The 23806-nt window shown below is 38.2% G+C and overlaps 1 protein-coding gene across 1 annotated transcript in view; it reads right to left on the bottom strand.

Moving 5' to 3' along the window:
• DNAAF11 (dynein axonemal assembly factor 11) overlaps nucleotides 1-23201 on the bottom strand; it is an 84239-nt gene extending 61038 nt beyond the window's left edge. Inside the window, exons 1-3 of the mRNA XM_012785419.3 lie at nucleotides 23043-23201; nucleotides 12602-12769; nucleotides 8267-8344 (exon numbers count right to left, since the gene is read on the bottom strand). Coding sequence (XP_012640873.2) covers nucleotides 8267-8344; nucleotides 12602-12769; nucleotides 23043-23052 — 256 coding nt within the window. The 5' untranslated portion in view covers nucleotides 23053-23201. The remainder of the gene's footprint in view (nucleotides 1-8266; nucleotides 8345-12601; nucleotides 12770-23042) is intronic.
• Nucleotides 23202-23806: the final 605 nt, after the last annotated feature.

Raw genomic sequence — 23806 nt, 5'->3', positions numbered from 1 at the left:
ATGGAGGGAGGAAAAGAAGGAAAGAGAAAAAAAAGAATGAGGGAGAAAGGCAAAGTAAGAGGATAAATAGGTAAATGGAACAGATTAGTCAACAGGGAGATTATCTGGCTCAGGTAAAAACTAAAGGAAATATAACTTTAAAGATCATTGAGCAACTGAGGATAAAATGGAATTAACAAAACTGAGTTTAGATCACCATCAGGTAACCATTATAGTTGGACATTAAATTCTAGCAAATATAATTACATGATATAAAATAAATCAGTGGAAAGAAAAGAAATATACATGCCCAATTTAGAAAAATGGTTATACAAACTCTGATACATTTATTCAGTGTACTATTATAAGAACTTTAAAAATGATGGTTATGAAAACTATATCATAGCATAGGGGAAAGTTTATGATATGATAAAAATGAAAAAAATAAAATATTGCCCATACTCTGTAATGACAACATAAAAGAAAAGACAGGAAAAATGAATGCAGCCAAATGATAACAGTAATGGTAAAATTAAGAGTAAACATTATTCAATTTTTTTAAATTTTGCAACATGACATTTGTACACAAAAAAATACATGAAACTGGCAGAAAACTAAGATAGAATTAGTACAATTTTCTCAAATGTCATAATTATGATTTCCAAACACATAAAATCCTTATTAACTCTATGGCTAATATTTATTCAGTGCTTACTGTGTATTAAGCTCTTTATATACAGTATCTTATTTAATCCTATCACTATGCCCATGAGAGAAATATCACAATTGTTATCCCAACTTTAGGTCAGATAGCTATGTGTGGGCTGGCGCTTGGCTGCATGATGGCCGCCATCATGTGTGCTCACGCTATTCCTCATATATTCTCCCCTCCCTATATCTGGGCTAGCCCTGTGACTGTGGTGACAGTGAAGTTCTGAGGCTGCCTAGATGTCTTGGAATGCTTGCATTGGAAGGCTTTCTCTTGGAACAATTTCTCTGGGACATGTTAGAAGCTAAATAAAATATCTGACTACCTTGAGCTCACCGTGCTGTGAGATGGAGCCACCTGGAAAACCTTCAAGGCAGTGTGAGAGAACAAAACCTGCCTCTGTGGAAAAAGACAGGCCAAGAAGCAGCGTCAGACAGTAAGCGAAGAAGCCATCTTGGAGGTGGATCCCCTAACAATGGCTGCTCCAGTGATGCCGCAGATCAGAGGAGACATCCAGCCAAACTCCTTCTGAATTACTTACTGACCCATGAAATTGTGTGTATGGGATGGCAGGGGTTGGAGGAGTTGTTTTAGGATGCTAAGTTATGAGGTAGTTTTTTTTTTTTTTTCCTTGCAATAGATAATTGGAACTGTAAAGCAAATAAGCTAAGGAATTGCCAAAGTTTGCACAGTCCCTAAATGAAGGCATTGGGATCTGAACCCAGGTCTGCCCACCTGAAAAGCTTTTCTAAATGGGTACACCAGAGGGCTTCTTTGCCAATGTTAACTCTTTATTATTGAAATATCAACATCATCATCACCGCCACCTTAAAATTCTCAAGCTAAACCTCTGTTGAACACATATTTGAGTCTGTAAATAAAAGCAGTTGCTATACCCAGCAGATGGGTGGCACAGGACAGGACTTGCCTGAAATTCATGACACAGGCAGAGAAGGCTGCTTAGCTTGGAGCAAGGGAGGAGAAGGCAGGTAGGATAAGAAAGGCCAGATTAAAAGTGGGTCAGCAGGAAAGTGAATAATCTCCTCACTCAAAGAGTTAATTCAAAAGACCAATCACCATAAATGGGCCCATATCTCATATGTCATTATGATATTCTGTTAATGTGATATAAAAAATATAAGGGGAGTAGGTAGAAGGGAATTGAGAACCTTGTAGACAGTGTGAGAGAACAAAATCTTCATCTTCCATATCGGGAAGTCAATAGATGATGTCTAAAATAAGGATATCAAGAAATAACAGATAAGCATGATATAAGTACAATACTTGGAAATATGGAGATAAGCATGATATAAGTACATTATTTGGAAAAATGTAGCAGAAGAAATAAGGGAAGTTGAGAGTGGTCACCTCTAGGAAGCAGAACTTTGGGGTCTGAGGACCTTGACTGCTGTTTCTCAACATAAGCATAGCACTTTGACTTTTAAACTATCTATTGTTTTTCAATGATAAAAATATTAATTATTAAAAAGATAACTATCCAAAATGTGCAAGAATAAATGCTTTTATATATTCCAGATTTTACTACCTTGGGGAAATTCAGTAACTTCACATCTTCTAAAATAATTATTTAAATGAGAAAGGACAAAGAATTTTGTCCTCACTATTTCTATTGAATTCATAAAAATATAGACAAAATTTTTAAAACATATTGGCAAGCCTATGAGATAATAGTTATATTTTTCAGCACATAATCCTTCAAAACATAAAATAGGCTTTTAAATTCATTTTTTGCCTTACAGCCAGAATTTCACTGGGGGAGGGGAAGGTCCCAATCAAATACTTCAACTGGAAACAGTAGTAATTTGTACAAAGCTGTTCAGAACAGTTCCAGTCATAATAACAAACATAATTAAAAATACTTCAAGCACCAAATAACAATGATCTATTTAAAACATATCAATATATGTAATAATGCAATTGTTAAATTATAAATATGTGGACTCAGCCACTATATGAGGAATGAATAGAAAACTATATATAAATATAACTAAGTCTATATCTCTGTCTGCCCATTTGTTTTACATTGGCAAAAATGCTAGATAGATTTATAAATGTGGAAGCTACATTTGGGTACTCAGACTTAAGTTTCAGGTTACATGGTATTTCTTAAGTTTACTTTTGGAGGCTCTGGAAGACATTTAAATTAAAATCTTCTTTCAGATAAGAAAAGGCTGACATTTGAAAGTCTCCAACGAGGTGAAAAATTCATACATTTTTGGATTTTGTTGTAATTTTGTAGATGAAGAACCCTCCAAATGTTCATTATATTTCAAAGTGACAAATCTTAATTGGCCTACACATAAGAAATTAAACCACATTTGCCATCCTAAAGATGAACAATTCTTGCCGAACTGGCCAAGCTTGAGAAAATCTCCTCTCTGGAGTCAGGCAGTCATTCCTTCGGCTGAGTCCCAGACTCTATCTCCTGTTCTGCAAACATCCATCTCAGTGACCCTTTAAGGTCTAAAACTCACTGAAATCAACAACACTGACTGCCCAAGGCAGGGGTGGAGGAGGTATGCAATTAGAAATCCCATCTCTCCTTCCAACCTAGAGAGGGTAAGGAATGAGGGGGAAAGGCACTTTGTTCTACCTCAGTAAATCCTTAACAGGGAAGAAAGACAAAAGGATACTTGCCAACCAGGGGGAAAAAAGAAAAAAAAAATACAAAAGAACCAAACAACTTATTTTTAAAATTATATTGAGATTAATTCAACCAAGTGGGCTTAAAGTACATATCCATCTTTCTCTTCTCACCCTAAATCCTTAAAATTAAACAAAAAGTACATATTTGCCAGCAGATAAGATGTAGCCTCCTCTCTACTGTTTTCATCCCCGACCAAACAATCCTCAAATTACCCTCCACCCCATTCATCCATATTAGAGCTGAAGGGCAAAGCACCAAAAGGAAGACCTATCTAGGTGTAAGGCTAGAGGTGGACTCCGGATTGTAGTTTGCAAAGCTCAAAAAGACAATAGTGACGATGCTGTCCTCTAGTGGCAGATAAATAAAACATACCACAAAAACAGAATTTTTCATATCCTATAAGATACTTTTTCAACAAAAATAACAAGCTCTGGACAACCCAACAGAGAGTGAGAGTTTTAATTATTTTTCTGACATTTGAGATTGAAACTTTACTACCACAAAACATAAATATAGAGTAGATTTTGTTATTCCATTTGTTTGCAAGAGAGCAGGGCTGTAGAGTGTTAGCTAGGGGAGAGTTATGACTCAATTTCTAATGCAGAAAAATGTCAGTGATGGAAAGGATAATCTTGATTCCAGCACTGATGTTGGGTTTGGGAGCTTTGACAGTGGTAATTTTCTAGGTTTTGAGAATGAAAATTAAAAACTTATGATGCAGGTTTATGTCATTGTTGATAGATAACCTTGATAGTCCCTGAAATCTATTTCTACACTAACAGGCAAATAGGCTAAAGTCCACCATGACCTAAGTAAAGTCCTAATTTTAGCTACTGGCAGATGGGAGTGGGATGGGGAGAGCAGCTTGCCTGCCTCTGCTCCAGGCCCCTGCACTCTTAAGTAAAGTCTGCCAGTCAGCATGCCCCACCCACTCACAGAGTGCACAGTGGCTCTGCCAGCCAGGCGAGAGGCTGGATGAGGAAACAGAATCTCATAACTACAGAATAAGCCCACACCAGCCACCCAATAAACCAAATCCTTTGTGATTACAATCAGACATCAAGTGTTACCAGACATTTAGAGAAAAATAGCATAAAATAGAAGGCTACAAAATAAAATAGATAGCCTCAGACAAAGATAGATAATTCAGGGAATGGAAGAAATCAAAAGCAAAGAGTCTTAACAAGTAACTCCAAAGAGATTTTAGAAGATATATCATCCATAAAATAACAATACACACCACAGGAAGCGGCAAGTAGAACACAGGATTGAGTTCAGAAGAATAAAAATTATACTCAAAGAGTTGATTGTAGATGAATTGAATTATAGAATGAGCACAAATGAATATAAAAATAATTATTCTGGAATCTAAATCTGGTGAAATATTCCAGAATGTAGAACAATAAGGCAAACGGGCTTAAATAAGAGCTAAGAGTCACAGAAGAGTTAAGGTTAAGAGTCACAGACGATCAGTCTAATATAATGAAAATTGAATTAAAAGAGGTTCTTGAGGAGATCAAAGAAAACAAAGAAAAGAAAGTCACTGGAAAAGATGGTAAGTAAATAGCTAGATAGAAAAAGGAAGGAAGGAGAGGGATAAGAAGAGAGGGAGCCAGGGAGGGGGAGAAAATTGTCAACCAAGAATTCTGTATCTGGGAAAATTATCCTTCAAAAATGAAAAAGAAATTAAGATATTTCTAGATAAACAAAAACTGAAGTTTGTCACTAGCAATGTCTCCACATGACACTAAAAAAATACTAAAGGGTATTTTTCAGGCTGAAATAAAAAGACACTTGAGAAAAACTCAAATTCATATGAAAAATAAGGACCATCAATTAAGGCAACCACATAGATGAATAGAAAAAGCAATATAAATGTATTTTTGAGCTACTTTTTCTTCTAACTTATTTAAAAGATGACCGTAAAAAGAAATAATAATAAATCTATGTTGATGGGCAGATAATGTATAAAGATACAATTTGTGACAATAAATTGTAGAAGGGGAGGGGAGGGAAACTAAACTATATAGGAGCAAAATTTTGTATACTATTGACATTGATTTGGTATTAATTTGAATTAGACTATTATAAATTAAGATGTTAATTTTAAATTCCAGGAAAACCACTAAGAAAATAACTCAAAAATATATAGTAAAAGAAACAACAGGGAATTAAATTTGTACACACATTCACACACACAGAAATCTAACAAAAATAAATGCAGTAATATAAAAACAGAGGAACAAAGTAGTCATAAGATATATAGAAAGCATAGCAAAATAGTAGATACAAATTCTACCTTATCACTAATTATATTAGATGTAAGTGAATTAAACTCTCCAGTTAAAAGGCAGAGATTGACAGAATGGATTAAATATAAAAACATGATCCATCTAAATGCTGTTTAAAGGGAAGCACTTCAGATTCAAAGACACAAATAGTTGTAAAGTTAATGGATAGGAAAAGTTATACCATGCAAATAGTAAACAAAACAAAACAAAAAAGCTACTGGAGTGGCTATGTTGATACCAAACAAAAAAAGCTTTAAGACAAAGATTTTTATTAGAAACAATAAAGGACATCTTATAATAATAGTAAGATCAATTCATCAAAAAGATAAAATAATTATAAACATATATGCACTTAACATCAGAGTTCCAAAATGCATAAAGCAAAAACTGACACTATTGAAGGGAGAAATAGATAATTCAACAATAAATAGTTGGAGACTTCAATAACCTGTTTTCAAAGATGGATAAAACAACTAGACAGAATATTATTAGCAAGGAAACAGGAGAGTAGGACAACACTAAAAAATAAAAACACATGTAGACTTAACAGACATCTCTAGAACATTCCACCTAAGACTAGCACAATACACATTCTTCTCAAATGCACATAGAACATCCTCTACAATAGACTAAATGTTGGGCTATAAAACAAGTAACAAATTTTGAATGATTGAAATCATAGAAAGTATTTTTCTGACCCCTAATAGAATGAAACTAGAAATCAGTAAAGCAAGAAAATTTGGGAAATTCATAAAAATGTAAAAATTAAACAACACTCCTATAAGTAATAGGTCAAAGAAGAAATCACATGAGAAATCAGAAAATTCTTTGAGATGAATTAAAACAAAAACACAACATACCAAAACTTAATAGAGACAAGGAAAGTAGTTCTTATAGGAAAATTCATAGCTGTAAATGCCTACATAAAAAAAAAAATCTCAAATAAATAACCTAACTTGCCACTTTAAGAAGCTAGGAAAAAATAGAAAACTCTACTCAAAGTAAAGACAGCAAAAGAAATAATAAAGATTTGAGTGTAAATAAACAAAATAGAGAATATAAAATGATAGAGAAAAATCAACAAAATCAAAAGTTGGTTCTTTGAAATGATCAACCAAATTGACATACTTTTAGCTACACTAATCAAGATAAAAAAAAGAGAAGACCCAAATTTACTAAAATCAGGATTGAAAGAAGGGAACTTACTATTGACCTTAAAGAAATAAAAAGGATTATAAGAGAGTAGTAAAAATAATTATATGGCAACGAATAAGATTACCTATGTGAAATGGACAAATTTTAGATATAACCTACCAAAACTGACTCAAAAAAGAAAGAGAAAATCTGAATAGGCCTATAATAAGCAAAGAGATTAAATTAGTAATCAAAAAATTTCCACAAAGAAAAGTTCTGGACCAAATGGCTTCCTGGTGTATTCTAACAAATGTTTAAAGAAGAATTAACATTAATTCATCACAAACTCTCCAAATAGATAAATAAAATAAGAAGTACTTTTCAATTCATTCTATAAGGCCCATATTATCATGACAGAAAACCAAACACATCTGGAGAGATAAAAACTACAGGCAAAATTAAGAATAATTGTGCTTCAAAGGTCACCATCAAGAAAGTTAAAAAGAAAACCAACAAAACGGGAGAATATATCTGCAATTATCTGATCAGGGTCTAGCATCCAGAATATCTAAAGAACTCTTACAATTCAACAGTAAAAAGACATATGACCTAATTTAAAAATGGGCTGAAGTTTTGAATAAACATTTATCCAAAGAAAACATTCAAATGGACAATAAGCACATAAAAAATGTTCAATATCATTAGTCATTAGGTAAATGCAAATCAGAACCATAATAAGATACCACTTCATACCCATTGTGATGGAACATCTACTATAAAAACAAACGAACAAAAATGTCTTCCTATCTTAAAAAAAAACATTGTTTATAGAAAGTATTAGTGAAGTTGTGTAGAAATAGGTACTCCCATAAACTCAGTGCAAGTATAAATTGATACAAATCTTTTGGGGGAACAATTTGGCAGTATCTTTCAAAATATGCTTATTTAAATGCAGGAATTCCATTTCTGAGTATCTATCCTAGAAAAAAACTGCGCACACGTACACAAAGTACAACGCAGAAGGATGCTCATTGCAGCCATGCTTATTATAGCAAAATGCTGGAACCCATCCAAATGTCCATCTGCAGGCAGATGGTTAGATAAATCAGTCTACAATCATTCCAGTACATAGCCCCATGCTCCCGTTCCTGGATATCCAAAGAGCAAGGTAATTCAGGGAAAAAAAATAATTTCAAAACAATACTCATAGTATGGTCCCATTGATAGAAAAATGAAATGAAACTACCTTCTATACACCAAAGCATAAACTCCAGCTATCCCTGGGAAAGAGACCAGATTAGGAAGGAGTAAAATGAACTTTTATTTTGGAATTTATATATCACTTTATTGCTTGAATTTTTACAAGAATAAATATAAGATTTATGTAAACTGTTAATTTAAAAAGCATATCTATTGTTATGTAATATTGTTTAAATCTAATTTTAAATCTCAATTTTAATTATAATAAAAGGGGAAAATTCTTACCTTCCAAATTTTCTATTTTTTCAATGTTGTTTAAAGCTAAATTCAAATATTCAAGTTTCTTCAGTCTACTAACATTTTCTGAAATATACAAATAATGTAATTAATGAAGTTTCAAGATAAAAGACATTTTGATATTTTTACATAATCTATTGTGAAAATAATAAAGAGAATCTAAGGATTATTATTTTGGCTATCAAAATCATTTTACTTTTTCAAATCTATACCCGTATCTCAGACATTGTAGTTGCCTATGCAGTTTCCATTTCTCCCTCTATCCTTCCAGATGGAATCCAATATTGCTCATGTCCCTGCCTAGCCCAAACTCCAGACAGTTAGGGTTAGCCAAGCTGCACCTGTGCATGGCAATCCACTATCTCTTGCTAGTGACAGCTCAGGAACCTAGGCCTAAGCCAACCAGCTCATGGCAGTCTCCTGGCAGCCATGTGGTGCAGGAGAGGGCATGCACACCAAGTACTTCCAGTCAAATGAAAGGGAAAGACCTATATTCCATGCTTGGGGATTTCTTATCTCTTTTTCCTGCTGGATATTGATAGAGAAGAAAGTACTATTCCTGCTGATACTCATACTCAATCATGAGGGTAACAGCTGAAGGATGAAGCTCACACTGTGGCTGGTAGAGCAGAGGTTAGGAATCAACTGGCCTTGGAGTCTGTCCTACCTCTAGACCAGAGGTCCTCAAACTTTTTAAACAGGGGGCCAGTTCATTGTCCCTCAAACCGTTGGAGAGTGTGCACTGTGGGCCCGGGACGAGTCGGCTGCTAAGCAGGACAGGCAGCGGCAGCAAAAACACCCGGAGGGCTGGATAAATGTGCTTAGGCAGCCCGTGGGCCATAGTTTGAGGACACCTGCTCTAGACTAACAGTTGGGTAAGACAATGGATTTCCTTATTGTTCTGCTACAATTGAGTTGGGTTTCTCTGACATGAAGTCAAAATCAACCTGCTACAGGATTATCTTTTTTCAATAAATATGAAAATCTACATAGGCAAAACAACAAGCATAAACAAGTCATGGAACCTCTGTAGAATGAGGCCTTTTAAAAACAGATAATAAAATGGTAGCTAACATTGCTGAGTGTTTATTATATATTACACAATTTTCTAATCATTTTTCATATATTATCTAATTTAATAGCCTTAGGAGGTTAAAAACTATTGCCTCCTTTTTACAAATGAGAATATCAAGGTACAGAGAATTAATCCACTTGTCCAATGTTAAGTGGTAGAGCCAGGAAATTTGACTCCAGACCCTGGCACTAAATCATGATATTAGACCTTAAGAGAACAGTTCTTTCTAAGATGACAGGAATGCAGAAAATTCTGCCAAAGAATGTGCATTTGGGGCAATCTTACTTAATTAATGCCTCCTCTGCCTATTTCTCAGGGATAACATGAAGATCAAACATGATGACATATAAAATAATCATCAGCCTTATCACCATTAACAGCGCATCTAAAATTTACAAAACATCATATATTTGTTTCTATAGACCTGAGAAAAAAACTCTGAGTCTCAGTTTACTCATTTTCTAAAATGAGGATTTTGGAAAAAAATTGCTAAAGTTTCTCACAGCAATTAAATTATTCTAAGTAATACTAATGTTTACGAAAGTTTCTCTAGCAACAGCTGAGCATTCAATAGTCAACAGATTTGGAGGTTTGTGTGTGCCAAGAATTATGATAGACAGAGTGTCTAGTCTGCATCCTGCACAAAAATAAAGTTATCATTGTTAAAATTGCCAGACCACAATAAAATATCTGCTTAACATAAAATTCCCTTCTCCATCTTTGTTATATGTATAGCCCTCTAAATGCTAAAAGAGTCATCTGACAGGAAAAAAGGTAAGATTTGTTCGGGGGGGTTCCCAAATTAATTCCTCAAAAACAATAGGAGTCGGCTTGGGTGGGGGAAGAAAAAAAGGCTCTGGACAGAACCTCTTGGGCAGTGGGAAGGAGGAAGTCTGAGAGTTCTAGCCCAGACCATTCTGGAAGCAATTCTCACCAACTCCCACAAGCAGAGCCACAAACTTATAGTGGACGCAATCCCTTCTCAGGTTGAAGCTCTGTGGCCCTCAGCTTCCTCCAGGCCCGAGGCCCATTGGGAAGCCATTGAAAGGTCCCTTACTATAGCCCACACCCACAGGTTCTGATTCAGTGGGTCTGATATGGGTCCCAGAATCTGCATTGTGACGGGACCCCAGATGGTGCTCAACTCACGCTGGAGTGACACTAAACAGGCTTTCTTCCGCAGCCCATCTGTACTCCCAGGGAGCAAAAGAGCTTTAGGAAAGGCAACTGCTAATCGAACGTCCACCTCAATGGCACAAGAGCAAGTCTGAATCCTAGAGAAATAGTTTTACTTGCAAAATAAGCGCCTAAGTGCCTATGGGTGGAGTAGCACTGAAAATCCCATTATTAGGGATTTAAAAGAGTGTTTAATTTAAGAATACTTTGGAAGCAAAATTTAAGCTTTCTCACAGCTCTGAAAAGGACTGAAATACTATGCTACTAATTAGTAATTGTGATGGACCCAGCTGTGGAGATTAAAATTTCAGGAACTCTTTTAGATCTGTACAATTAGAACCGTTCTTTAATGCCCCCATGCATAAAAGCTGGTGGTTTTCTGTAATAGCCTTTTTAATTGAACAATGTGCCAGAGTTTCTAATTTCTGGTAAAGTAAAAGATGCTGAAAATAATTTTCTGAAGAAATATAGAGAATTTTAGTAAATCTTCAAAAAAAAATGATGCAAATCTAGGCTTTTTACAATCCTAAAGCCAATTTCCAATTATCTACAAAACTAGAAGCAACGACATCACCAGGGTTTCTCAGTCTCAGCAATGCTAACATTTTTTGAGCTAGAGAATTCTTTCTTGTGGGAGGCTATCCTGTGCATTGAGGGATGGTTAGTAGTATCCCTGGGCTCTACACTAGATGCCACACACACACACACACACACACACACACACACACACACACGCATGTGACAATCAAATATGTCTCCAGACATTGCCAAATGCCCCCTGTTGGAAACCACCGCACATCACCAGGGAAAGTTAAATAGAACTGGCACTGTGTGCTTCATCAACCCTGGCTCCATTCCTTTTCCTGCAGCCCCATTCTCTTTTCCTTTCTGCTCCGACCTTCATTTGGCTGGCCTGGGGCAAGCTGGGGCACATGGTCAAACTAATAACAGCAGCAGCACAGCAGCTATCCTCTAATCTTTACTTATCTCAGGGTGAGCATAATGCTAAGCACATCATTTTATGCAATCCTTATACCAATTTGTATGTTAGCTGTTTTACAAATGGCAAAGCTAAGATTCAGGTAAGTTAACTAATGTGTCTAATTTCACACAGCTTATAGGTGGCAGAGGCAGGGTTCTAACTGTGATCTACCTGACACCAGAGCCTGTGTTTGCTCTTACCACTAAGTTACGCTGTTGCTTTTCTGAGGACTAGGGATACTCTCCTATTTCCAAGTGGCAGGACTTCCATAAGAGTGACTCCTCCTTTCTCTTTGTCCCTGAGTTCATCATTCTTATGAATGGGGGGGGGCGGTGCTGGAGGTGAGAAAGGACCAACTTATCGGATGGGTTAATTAGGAGAAGAAACTGCATATGCCCAGTCCCACCCTCTTGCCTGGATTCTGGGGTCTTCCTGCCAGCAGAGAGCACATGGTCTCAACCCCCTCCTACCATAAAGCAAGGACCCACCTGAATAGGGGAAACTTGTGTGTGCCAGCTCTGCATGTGACTGGGCGGATAGGTTTAGTATGAGAGCCCACTTGGCTGCAAGTCTAAGCCACATTATTCAAAGAGCTTTTTCAGTTGTAATGCTTATATTTTTATCTTCATCTACCTAACTCTTGTATTTAGCCCTCATTTTCATTCCAAATTGGAACCCTTCAATACCCAATAATAAGCAGAATGCCTTGTACATATATTCACAATAAATATAACCTATTCAATTTCCACATAATCCTTATGGTTTCTTAGAGTGACATAAAACCATGACAAATGCTTAGATTATATCCTCCTCCCTTTCAAACTTTTTCAAAAATTAGGTCAATGAATGTGTTCCCCACCTTCACCTGCTCTCCCAACTCCTTGATGGAGATTCTTTTGGGCAATGAGACTCACTACAAGTAGAAAGGTCCAGGGAAATGTTCCAGACACAACTACTGAAAGACAGCCATTTCTATTTTCCCATGTAATTCTTTTTCAGTGTTTGCCTTTCTCTAAAAATAACACTTCACTTTCCAAAATTCTTATTCAAAATGTTAAAGAATCCAGGAGAACAAAGTACTGAAACTTACCGATTTTTCCAATAAGATTATTCTGAAGATAGAGAATTTTTAAATCCCGGCACCATTTGTCAATATGTTCTAGTTTTTCTATTTCTTGCTGATGCAGGGAGAGTTCCTCCAGGGAAAAAATTATACAGTCATTGTGTTCAGCATTTCGTCTAATAAGATCTTCTGTGACTGAAAGAAAAGTTGTTACATATTACATTTCTGTTCCCATTGTTCGAAATCAGGTTTACCTTATAAGTGCAATGTGGTTTTTGTGGGTTTTTTTAATGTTAAATGTCAATTCTCCAGGCTCAAGTGATTTTCAAAATGAAATAGATCAGAAAAATGCCTCCTGGAGTTTTTGCAACACTATGTTGTGAGTCCAAGGAAGAAAAACACATGATGATGTCTTGCCTTACTTGCCTTGGAAGTGTAGGGTCTATACACATTTTGCTTTATGGATTGAGACAGAGTTGACATTTAATGGCTATGAGAATGTTGATATGGAATCCTATGGTGATGCCATGTCAAAATGGATGAGATCTACTAACTGATCTAGGACAGAGCAACTTGCTACTGAGAGGCACAGCTGGGCTGGTAGAGGGCAGAAATATGAAAGCATCTTCCACCATTCAATAGGAAATGTCATTCATTCATTTAACACAATTTATTAATTTAACTAAAACTTAAGAGAAGGGGGAAAGAAACACCCCAGATCTTGCATTGCAATCTTATAAAGCAGTCAACACTTATTTTGTTTCCAGGAGGAATAAAATAAGCTGCTCACAGGTGCAGGGAAATGAGAGCTCCTACCCCTCTGACAAGAGCAATGTGTAGCAGTGGGCTCTCCCGACACAGAAGGTCAGTAATATGTGATGACAACAGCACTAGGGGAGACTGGACACAATGCTACGGTCCATGGTTGGAGCTAAGAACAAGATCATAAAGCATCTTCACAAGATGCACTGAAACCCAAGAAGTAATGACAAAGGAGAGACTGTGCATTTTTCAGCTCTATTAAAAATGTTATTAAGATAGCTAGATTTTCACATTTTATGTAGAAGGTGAAGATATTGCATGTACACCCCAGAAGATAATAAGACTTATTTATCGTCACAAAGTGTCAGGCATTATTCAAACTGCTTTGCAAGTATTAATGTATGAAAATGCAGAGTTATTATTTACATTTGTCACAAAAGGAATTGAAGGACCAAAAGTTTAAATAACTTGCCTGGGTCTTGATAATAAGTGCTAGAGCCATGTTTCAAATTCTCAGTCCAGTGCCAGACAACATGTTCATAACCACTACACAATACTGCCTCAGAAGAACAAATATGAGCCTTTTGAGACTCCAGCCTTCCTGAATGTGCAGACTAGCTGAGACAAAGTTCTTCACAGCACCTTTGGCTGCCCCACCTCCATGCCACGTCCTTAACCACTTCGGTACCAGTGTCGACTATAGTCCATAGCCACAGAAGAACGCACACAGCGACTTTAGCCGACAGCCATGATATGACTTTTCTAATTTTTCATTTATCAAAATAAAATTGTGAACATTTAAAAATAACGTAATGAAAACATATATGTATATGTTTACCTATTCTGATTTACATTACAAGTAAAGCTGCCTGTAAAGTAAAACAAGCTTTCAGTGCTTTGAAGCTTTCCTCATCACACAAGAGCAAAATGGATTTGTCGCCAATGCACAGCACAAACTATCGTGCAGACTATGAGTGCCGGCTGTGGGCAAGGTTTCGCTGCTGGTGGGTCATACCGAAGTGGTTAAAAGTGGAGTTTGCCTGGCTTTTTAATGTAAAAATATGTATAAACTCGATCATATGCATTCAGCTAGTTGAACTTCCTGCTGTTTCTGCTAGCAGATAAGGTTATTTGCAATGGCAGTTCTCTAAAAGAAAGACAAAGGGAATGCAGAGGTTCAGAGATTAAAATATCATACATGGGGACTGTCCCAACTCCTCTAAGCTTTGGCTCCGCTAATAGGCAGAGATGTACGCAAACCAGGTTCTGGGGAGAGCCAGACCAAAGGGGCAGGAAGGAGGCTAACAGGGCAGCCTTCCCACCCCTGGCTCACTGGGATCCCTACTGTCCATTGCACTCTGCTGTCCCTGGAATGCAACTACTAGTTTGTGAGCCAGCTTAAATAGATTGGAAAAGGAAAATAATAAAAATAAAAATAATAAAAACTTCGTGAAACACAAAGAGAAGGGCATTAAAACTACTCTCCACCCTCCTCACCAAAATTGGTTCTAATAGCTTAAACTAATCAATTAATAATGAATAAATGGGTACAGCCAATTTGAGGATAGAGCAAAGCTGCTATGTAAAGTAAAATGTATTATCTATATCTGTAATTTATCTCCAAGAATTATCTTAGCAAGGATGCAACATGGGTTAAGGGGTTGTTATCTGAACTAACCTAATGAAATGTGGGAATTATTCACCAGTAAGTATTAATAATAAGACTCTGACTAATAATGTATCTGTGACTTCAACTACACAAATCCATGGAGCAAGGGAGTGGATTGCTGGAGTTTTTGCTGCTATTAGACCTGGAGACCATGGGGCCAGGAGGATGTGCCCATCATGGCCCCATGCCTTCCCCTCTAGACTGCAGCCCAGGTAGGAACAATGGGATTCTCTGCCCAAGGGGCGCCAAACCTGCACTGGCTGTTTCTCCAGGTCCATTCCTAAAGACAGACCATTCTATTAGGTACACATCCCAACACCCAGGGTTGTCCAAGGAACAGCTGTTTTCAGGGGATGTGGATGGCTTGTTTATGTAGGCTGGAGAGTCCATGCTCATACATGGGCATGAGAGGCCAGGATAGAGCCAGAAATGGCAAGAGAAGGGAGGAGTGTGCCAGGGGCCAGTTCTCTCCAATCTACCATTCTCTGCCATAGAACCGCAAGAAGCCTGAGAAACTGAATATTAGATGTAGCCTACTGAATCGTTATGAAGGTATATTTGCCAAGGAAGGAAGATGAGTTTTATTTAGCAGTTTGATTTATAACTTGATACATGGGCCTTTACTTACATTCTTGCCCCAGATCCTGGTTGAAGGTTTAGTTTGGTATCCATATTGAAGACATAACCTAACTTCAACCCTGTAGGAGCTGTCATCTGTTGTTAAGTTGAATGTGTTCGGGAGAATTCTGATAGCATCTTAAGCACCACATGTTCTCCTGACCATATGAGGCCAGATAATCTGGCCTCATATGGTCACGAGAACATCTGCTGAGCCCTCATGTGGCCTTCTGACACTTGGAGCTGCTAAAGGTATCCCAGTCTCCTACAGTTCTACAGTCTTAAAGGCTTTTCCAATTTGTCCAACCCTGGAGATTAACAGGGTTGACAAAGTTCCTACTGGTGCCAAATATTCTTCTTGTATTCTCTCGCTATAACTCTCAAAATTTAAGAAACTCTTTTCTTCATTATGTGTTCAAAATTGATCATTTGCATATAATTGTCAAATCTTCCCTTTCATAGCCATGTACATATTAATATTAGTGAGGAATTCTATAGATCTGTATATCCTAACCATAAGAAACATGATAAAAATCACTATTAATTTAAAGGGGTCAAAGTTAGGAAAACTTCCTTAGCATGAATAAGTAATTTATACACACATACATGCACATACACGAAGGAGAGGAGGGCACAACAGTTCATTCAGCACAACAGAGAAGTCTGCCCAATAGCAACTATTATACACAATTAAGATTGATTAAAAGGAAAGGAAGAGTCACAGAGGAGGGTACAACTGTGAAGGTCTGGAATTTACTAGTGGGCCTTTTCTAAATTTTTCGTAACAAGCAAACTGCTGAGTGGCATACTGTTTTCTGGTACTCAGAAAATTGTTGTTACACAACATTGCTTCACCTATAATGGCAAACATCAGTGCAAAAACCAGAGTTCCCAAGAAGAAATGTGTAAGAATATCTACTTGGTGCATGGAGAGTATAGTGTTTCATGCTTTTAAATAGGAAAGCATTGTCCTGTTTTACATACTATTTAACCTGACCAAATATTCTTTAACTCCAAGGAGCATTGTGTATCTTTAGATATTCCTACTCTAAATAATATAACACTGCATCTATATGAGATCGTTCTAGGGATTTAAAAATGCTTTGGAAGCATTAATATGTCATCATAAGACTATTTCAAGATAGATGGTATTATTATAATACCTATTATATGGTACAGAAGAACATGCCAAGACACTAGATAAAGCATATTGCTTTCACTTCCTTATTTTAGAAAACTTCAAATAGCAAAATACAAGACAGATGGATTCTGAGGAGTGTCTCACCCATAGAAGTGCTAATCAATATCTGCAATATCTGCTAACCCAGAATCTGTGGTTCTCTATAACTGGAAGAAGTATTAATAATATGATTTTGTGGGGAGGGGGACAAAGGGGAAGAGAAGTTTCTGGGACACTGGGGGTTGCCCTGCTACACTCACTTCCACAAAGCTTTTCAGTACGTTTAGCAATGTTCTAAAAACTCCCTAAGCCAACAATTTAGTGTTCATTCCTTAAGGCTTCATATTATGTTTAGTAAACAGCTCTCTCTTTTTTTCTGGATTAGAAAAAAATCAACCAATATGTGTTTATTGCAGATTTTGGATAATTTTCAAACATCTTGAAAGACTAGGAGATACATTTATGAAACAGATATTTAATACAAATGAAGGAGTTACAAATAGGTGAAGGTAGGATCTAAACTTTTATTTAGAAGGTAGTATCTAAACTTTTTTCTTTTACCATTTTTAATGGAAAGTTTTTTAAAAAAAAGGATTAAATATTTGCTCTGCCTTTTCTTACTGACTTGGGATGATCATAAGCATCAGTTGCCATACTGTACCCTAATCCAGTGATACCTTTCAGGGATGTTGATGTTGAGTAACCAAAGTGCTAGAGGGCAATGACAGAAGCACACAGAAAGTATTATGACTACAGAGGTAGGACTGATCAGTGTTATTGAGTGAGAAAATGGAGGTCAAAAGAGGCTTCATGGAGGAGAAGCCTGAGCTGAATCTCAAAATGTGATGTGATGTTTGTCAGAAAACAAATGGGAAAAGGGCATCCCCAGCTATCATGGATGATAGAATGCACCACTTAGTTCTCGCTTCAAAACTGAAAGATAGATTTCTCTAGCTGCTGGGAGCTCTGCTGGCAGACAGCCCTCAGCCACCCACCTTCTTTGGGAGGCACCTCAGCCCAAGTAACACCTCAACCAAGGAAAGCCCTCATCCAATGACCAGTTGATGTCAGGGCTAAAAAGGTCCAGTCCTTCACCCCAACTTGAGCAAGTCAGAAAGTCCATTTCAAGTTTAGAGCTCTTGGAGTTGGTTAGCTGAATCCTATGTTAAGATGTATCACAGCCCAACTTCTACCTCTGTTCAATCTTGCTTTCTTCCCTACCCACCCCAACAACATACCCTAATAAACTTCCTGCACCTGAAACTCCATCTAAAAGTCTGCTTCCTGGGAAACCCAAACTGGAAAAGCTAATACCAGAAGTGGCCCATGTAAGCAGATGCTAGCTAAGAGTGGGATTTTGGAGTTGGATCACCTGCTGCCAGAGCAGCAATGAGGACACCATTACTGGTTGCAGGTGGAACACAGATAGTGCATAGCCCAAGGAAGCTATGCAATTATAAAGACTTTCACTGGTGTTGAGCAGAGACAGGATACCAGTGGAAGGGAATGCACTAGCAAGTGTGACTTATCAGGCATTAGAGAAGTATGGGGGAAACTACAATATAACTTAAAGGATAGTTGCATTGGCTGGCTGCTGCTAAACACAATCGATAAGGAAAGGCTGAGAGAGACCTATCAGCTACTAAAAGCTAAATGTGAAAACCAGAAAACTGTATTGACGGTATATAAAAAGGGTTTCCTTTCCTGAAACCAGAGGGCAGAGTAAGCTGAGGACCAGGACTTATAACCATAAGAGTAGCAGAGACTTCAGGTTCTAGGCATGATAGAATCATAAGATAGGATTTCCCCTCCAGCCTAAAATAACTAAAAATTCAAACAAACTATATTAATGTTTTTTAAAAAAACATTGAATATCAGGAAATAAAAGGGGAAATTAGAAAGTATTTTGAACAGAATGAAAAGTCAAAAAAACAGCATATCAAAATTTGCTGTTTGGAGCTAAAACATTACTTAAAGGGAAATTTATAGCCCTAAATGCCTAAAATAGGAGTAAAGGTCTCAGACAGCTTGCACTTTAAGAAACTAGAAAAAAACACAAATAAGTAGAAGAAAGTAAATCATAAATATTATAAGAGAAATCAATGAAATAAAAAGCAGAAAAACAATAGAGAAAAATCAATAAAAATTAAAGCTAGTTCTTTAAAAAATAAAATCAGTAGACTTCTAGCTATATATCAGTAAACAAAATAGAAGATATGAACTGCAAATATAAGAAATTAGAGTGTACAGATATATTGCACAGATATTAAAAAGATAATAAGGGAATAATATAAATAACATCATGCCAATAAATTCAAGGTTTAAATGGGTAAATCTCTTAAAAGATGCAAACTACCAAAGTTCACTCAAGACACAAACTAAACAGCTCTATATCTACTAAAGTAATTGGACTTATAGTTAAAAACCTTCCCACACAGAAAACTATGACACAGATGTCTCTGCTGATTAATTCTACCATGTATTTAAGGAAAAATAATATTCTGTATACAGGTGTAATTCAATGGAGAAGCAGTCATTGACAAATGTTGCTGATACTACTGAATTTCCACATTCAAAAAAAGATAACTTTAATCCACATCTCACATAATATTAAAAAACTGAGTTAAATGAATGATAGAATAATGTAAACCCTAAAACTATAAAACTTATAGAAAAAAAATAAGAGAAAAATCTATGCCAACTTGGGTTAGGCAAAGATTTCTTGGATATGACACCAAAAGCAAAAATTTTAAACTTCTGTTCTTTGAAAACTACTTAAGAGAATGAATATATAAGCCATAGATGGGGAGAAAATATTTGCAAATCATATATCTGATAAAGGACTTATATCCAGAATAGATAAGAACTCTTAAAACTCAATGATAAAAAAACATTATTAAAATGTTTATAAGAAAGATGTATTTTTAAAGATGGGTACAATATTTGAACAGACACTTCACCAAAGAAGATATATAGATGGCAAACATAGCACAATAACACAAAATGAATCCAGTAATATAAAATTTAAAAATAAAGAAGCTAGGTCTTCTCTAAATCACAATCTACACTAGATTACTTGTGCAGAAAGGAACTAATTCTTTCATTTTTCCCAAGCCACTGCCCCCAGGCTCAGCACTGCTCCTCCTAAGCAGACAGTAAAAGTAGTCTTTGACTTTGAATAGGAGAATTTGCACCATGACCTCTCTTTTTCTCACCAGACCTTCCCCTACTCCCAAGAAACAACGTACCAACACACACAAGAGTGCTAGCTCTGCTTAGGTTCATATCCCAGACATACCACTTACTGTGTGACACTGGCACACTGCTTAGCCTCTCTGTGCTAAAGATTCCTCATCTGCAAAATGGAGGTGATACTAGTGTCTACCTCAAAAGATTTTTGTGAGAATTCAGTGAGTGAACACACAGAAAAATTTAGAGCACTGACTAGAAGACAATTAAGTGGCTCAATAAGTGTAAGCCATTATTATGCTCTCTTAGCAGCCCAAATTTCTCCTTCAGCTGTAGGGAGTTCAGAACTGTGCAAAGCGTAGGGAAAGATGGAATCTTGCATCCTAATCTTGACTCTCTCCTGACTCATCGAGCATGACATTGGCTGAATCACTGCTCCCCTCTGGGGTTCCTGCTCCTCATTTCTAAAATGAACAAGTATACTAGATGATCTCTCAAGCATTGTCTATTTCTAAATAGACATCCTTGCATACTAATGATATCCTTGCATCTTTTCCTGGATAATACAGGGAAAGCAGCAACAAAGACCACAGGAAAGTAGTTAGGAAATATTAGCAAGAGGCAGGAAGCCATTTGGGGGGAAGTGTGGAGGAGAGGGAATATGTAATGTAAACTAAAATAAAATCTTAAGGCTTTCCCCCAGTTGGTTGACTCAATGGACCCCCTTCTGGTCAAGGGGATATCCTAAAACTAAATTGCCTGCCACCAGGAGGGAGGTCAGACATGTTTCATCATGCCTACCATCCTTCTTGTAAATAACAAATATGTCTAGTAGCTTGTCTCTGATTAACAGGCCTACTATCTTAGAACATTTTAAGCCTTTAGATAAAATTCATGTCTTTAACCAATTACAAATCAAAGAATCTTTAAATCCACCTATAACCTGTAACCTCCCCACTCTCCTCCCCACCCCCCAACTTTGAGATGGCCCACCTTTTTGGGCCAAACCAATGTATGCCTTCCATGTATTGATTTATGACATTCCCTGTAACCCCTGTCTCCCCAAAATGTATAAAACCAAACTGCAACCCAACCACAGCAAGTCCATTTGCTTAAGGTTTCTTGGGTGTGGCTCCAGGTCATGGTCCTCAAATTTGGCTCAGAATAAACCTCTTTAAAATTATTTTACAGAGTTTGGCTTCTTTTCCAACGACAGTAAGAAGGTTGTGGCACAGCAAGAGAGAACCCTCTTCTCCCCCCAGATCTCTCAAATCTGTCCACTTTGCCTCAGTCCCATAGGAGGCAGTGTGCGGTGTAATGTGGGATCCAGTGGATATCTTCATGGATTCAGTGCCCAGCCCTGATAGTTGCTGTGTGATTTACTCTCTGTGCCTCAGTCAGCTCACCTAAAAAATGCAGGTAATAGTAATCCCTCTCTGCCTTTAAAGGCCTGGGGAAGATTAAACAAGAGAACGCATGTAAAGCACTTTAACCAGGCCTGGCACATCAGAGCTACTTACAGGAGGAGTACTTGTTATTTATGTATCCTGCTGCTGCAACTTCATTTCAGGTCTCTATCTTCCACTTGAACTCCAACATGGCCAGGTCATGCCAGTGAGCAAACCCTTTTGGTTTCCCCATGGCTCTTTTGATAGATTTCTAAATTCCAAGTTTAAAACCTGCATGATCTGATCCCTGCCTACTTGTCTCTCAGGACTTCCTTCTCTCTTCACCCTCCATCCCTTATTTCTGTGCCTCCCCCTGGCTCCAATTAGTGACAATTTGCCATCAAGGGATCCTGCTCTTTCTCACCTCTGGGCACTTACAGGCCTTCCTGTTTTCTTTCCAGACAGCACTTCTTCCTCAGACAGCCCCCACCTATCCTGGGGTTAGGCACCTTTCTCCCACCTGGCTGTAACCACTATACTAAGTGTTCATCTTTTTCTCTCACTGGAGGGTTGATCCACCTCTGTCTTGTTCCTCACGGTGCTCTCCATGCCTGACTCAGGATAGGTACTCTAATACAAGCCCGATAAATTAATGAGATAGCAAAAAAAAAAAAAAAAAAAAAGTGGGCAGGATTCAGAGAAACAGGGTGAAGGATAATCTACAAAGAAAGTTTCAAAAGGCTGAGCAAAACAAAGAAACAAACAAACTAGGGTGAGACCAGGGGATGGGAAGTAGCCCTGACAGGAAATGTAAGTAAAGAGTTTAGGAAGGAGTTTAAACATTTACAAATCACTGCCTCTCCCCTCTACCCCCTGCAGACTGTCAGGTCTTCCAAGGCAGAACTCCAATCATCTGACACAGTCTCTTGACTGAAAAATATTAATTATGACATTTTTACAATGATAAGTGATAAATTCGGTGGAAGTGTACAAAACTGCCATTTGGGGAGGTCAAAAGCGTTGTTGACATCAGAACAGTTCGATCGAATATAAATAACTGTTAGCAGCATTGCCTTGCAGTCTCTTAGTATATTTTTAAACAAACACTTTTACAACTCTTAAAACAATGCTATTCATTGCCTTCATTTAACAGATGAAGAAGCTAGGACCCAAAGGGGTGAAGTCATTCAGCTCAAAGTCACAGAGCTAGCAGGTGGAGGAGGGAGGATTTAAACCCTGCCTCTGGAGTGTGCACCCCCAGTCTCCAGGCTACACCGCCTCCTGACAAGCCTGAAGGTGGCGGCTCGGATACAGAGACAGCCCACGACCAAGCGGCACGAGGGGACTCGCGGCCGGAACCCAGTGCGTCCGATGCCAAACCCACGCACTTTCCACCACCCCCTCTCATCAGCGCCAAGGCCTTTCTGTCCCCTTCTCCCCCACCTACGGCCCATTTTACAGATGAGGGACCTGAGCCTCCAAAAGGCCCGGCCGCCCGGCCACTCCGCGCAGGAGCTGCGGAGGGTCTGCGGGGGGCGATGGGCCGGCCCGATCGGGCAGGAAGGGGCAGCGGTGGTCTGGAGCCGCAGCGAGGGTCCCAGGACCCGGGACGACGCCCGCAAGGGGGATGATCGACGGCGGAAAGTGGGAAGGGGCGCTTACTCCGGCCCATAGCTCCTCTCGAGTTCGCTGGCCCCTCAAGTCCGACCGGGACCCGGACTCCTGAGGACTCCCTTTGCCTTTCTCAGCCGAGCTTCCACGCGTCCCCTTCAGGATTCGGGTGCCATGGCAACGGGGACTCTACGGCGGCCGCGCAGGGTCAGACGGCGCCGCGTTTCCTAAACTCTGGAGAAGTGAGCCAGTGAGACCGCGGTGGAGGGGCTCCGGAGGGGAGACAGGTGGCTCTCCCCAGCCTGTCTTCGTCAGCGTCCCCACCCTAGATCTTCCACAGACTGCCTCCCTCTCTTCAAATCCATAGTCCAGACTGAACAAAATCACTGGACGCTCTTATTTCCTGATGGGATCTGCCTCCTAGGCGTGCCTTTCAGACTGTCCTCTACTTTTTTTTCTCTTTGTTTTTTATCAGGATTTGGCCCCCACTCTATTTACCAGCAGTGTGACCTTAAACTTCCTTAGCCTCAGTTTCCACATCTGTCAGATGAGCAATAATAACCTTAGAGAGTAGTTGTGAATCTTTAATGAGATCATCTGAATGCATGAAAGACTTTGAAAACCTCAGGCTCAGTATAAAGGGTAGTTGTCATTGCTATATTCCATCTCTTTAAAGTCACCTCCCAACACCAATTTCCTGCCAACAAGTTTTGTAAAATCACCACCCATTACCCCTTCCACCAATTTCCTTACCTGGCACTCCGCTAATTGTAAAGTATTGGAAGTATATCTCCTACAGCCCCCGTACTCCATGA

This window comes from Microcebus murinus, chromosome 7 (assembly GCF_040939455.1).
Source record: "Microcebus murinus isolate Inina chromosome 7, M.murinus_Inina_mat1.0, whole genome shotgun sequence".
Lineage (NCBI taxonomy): Eukaryota > Metazoa > Chordata > Mammalia > Primates > Cheirogaleidae > Microcebus > Microcebus murinus.
The sequence above is the reverse complement of the archived record's forward strand: the minus strand, read 5'-3'. Positions and strand labels throughout refer to the sequence as shown.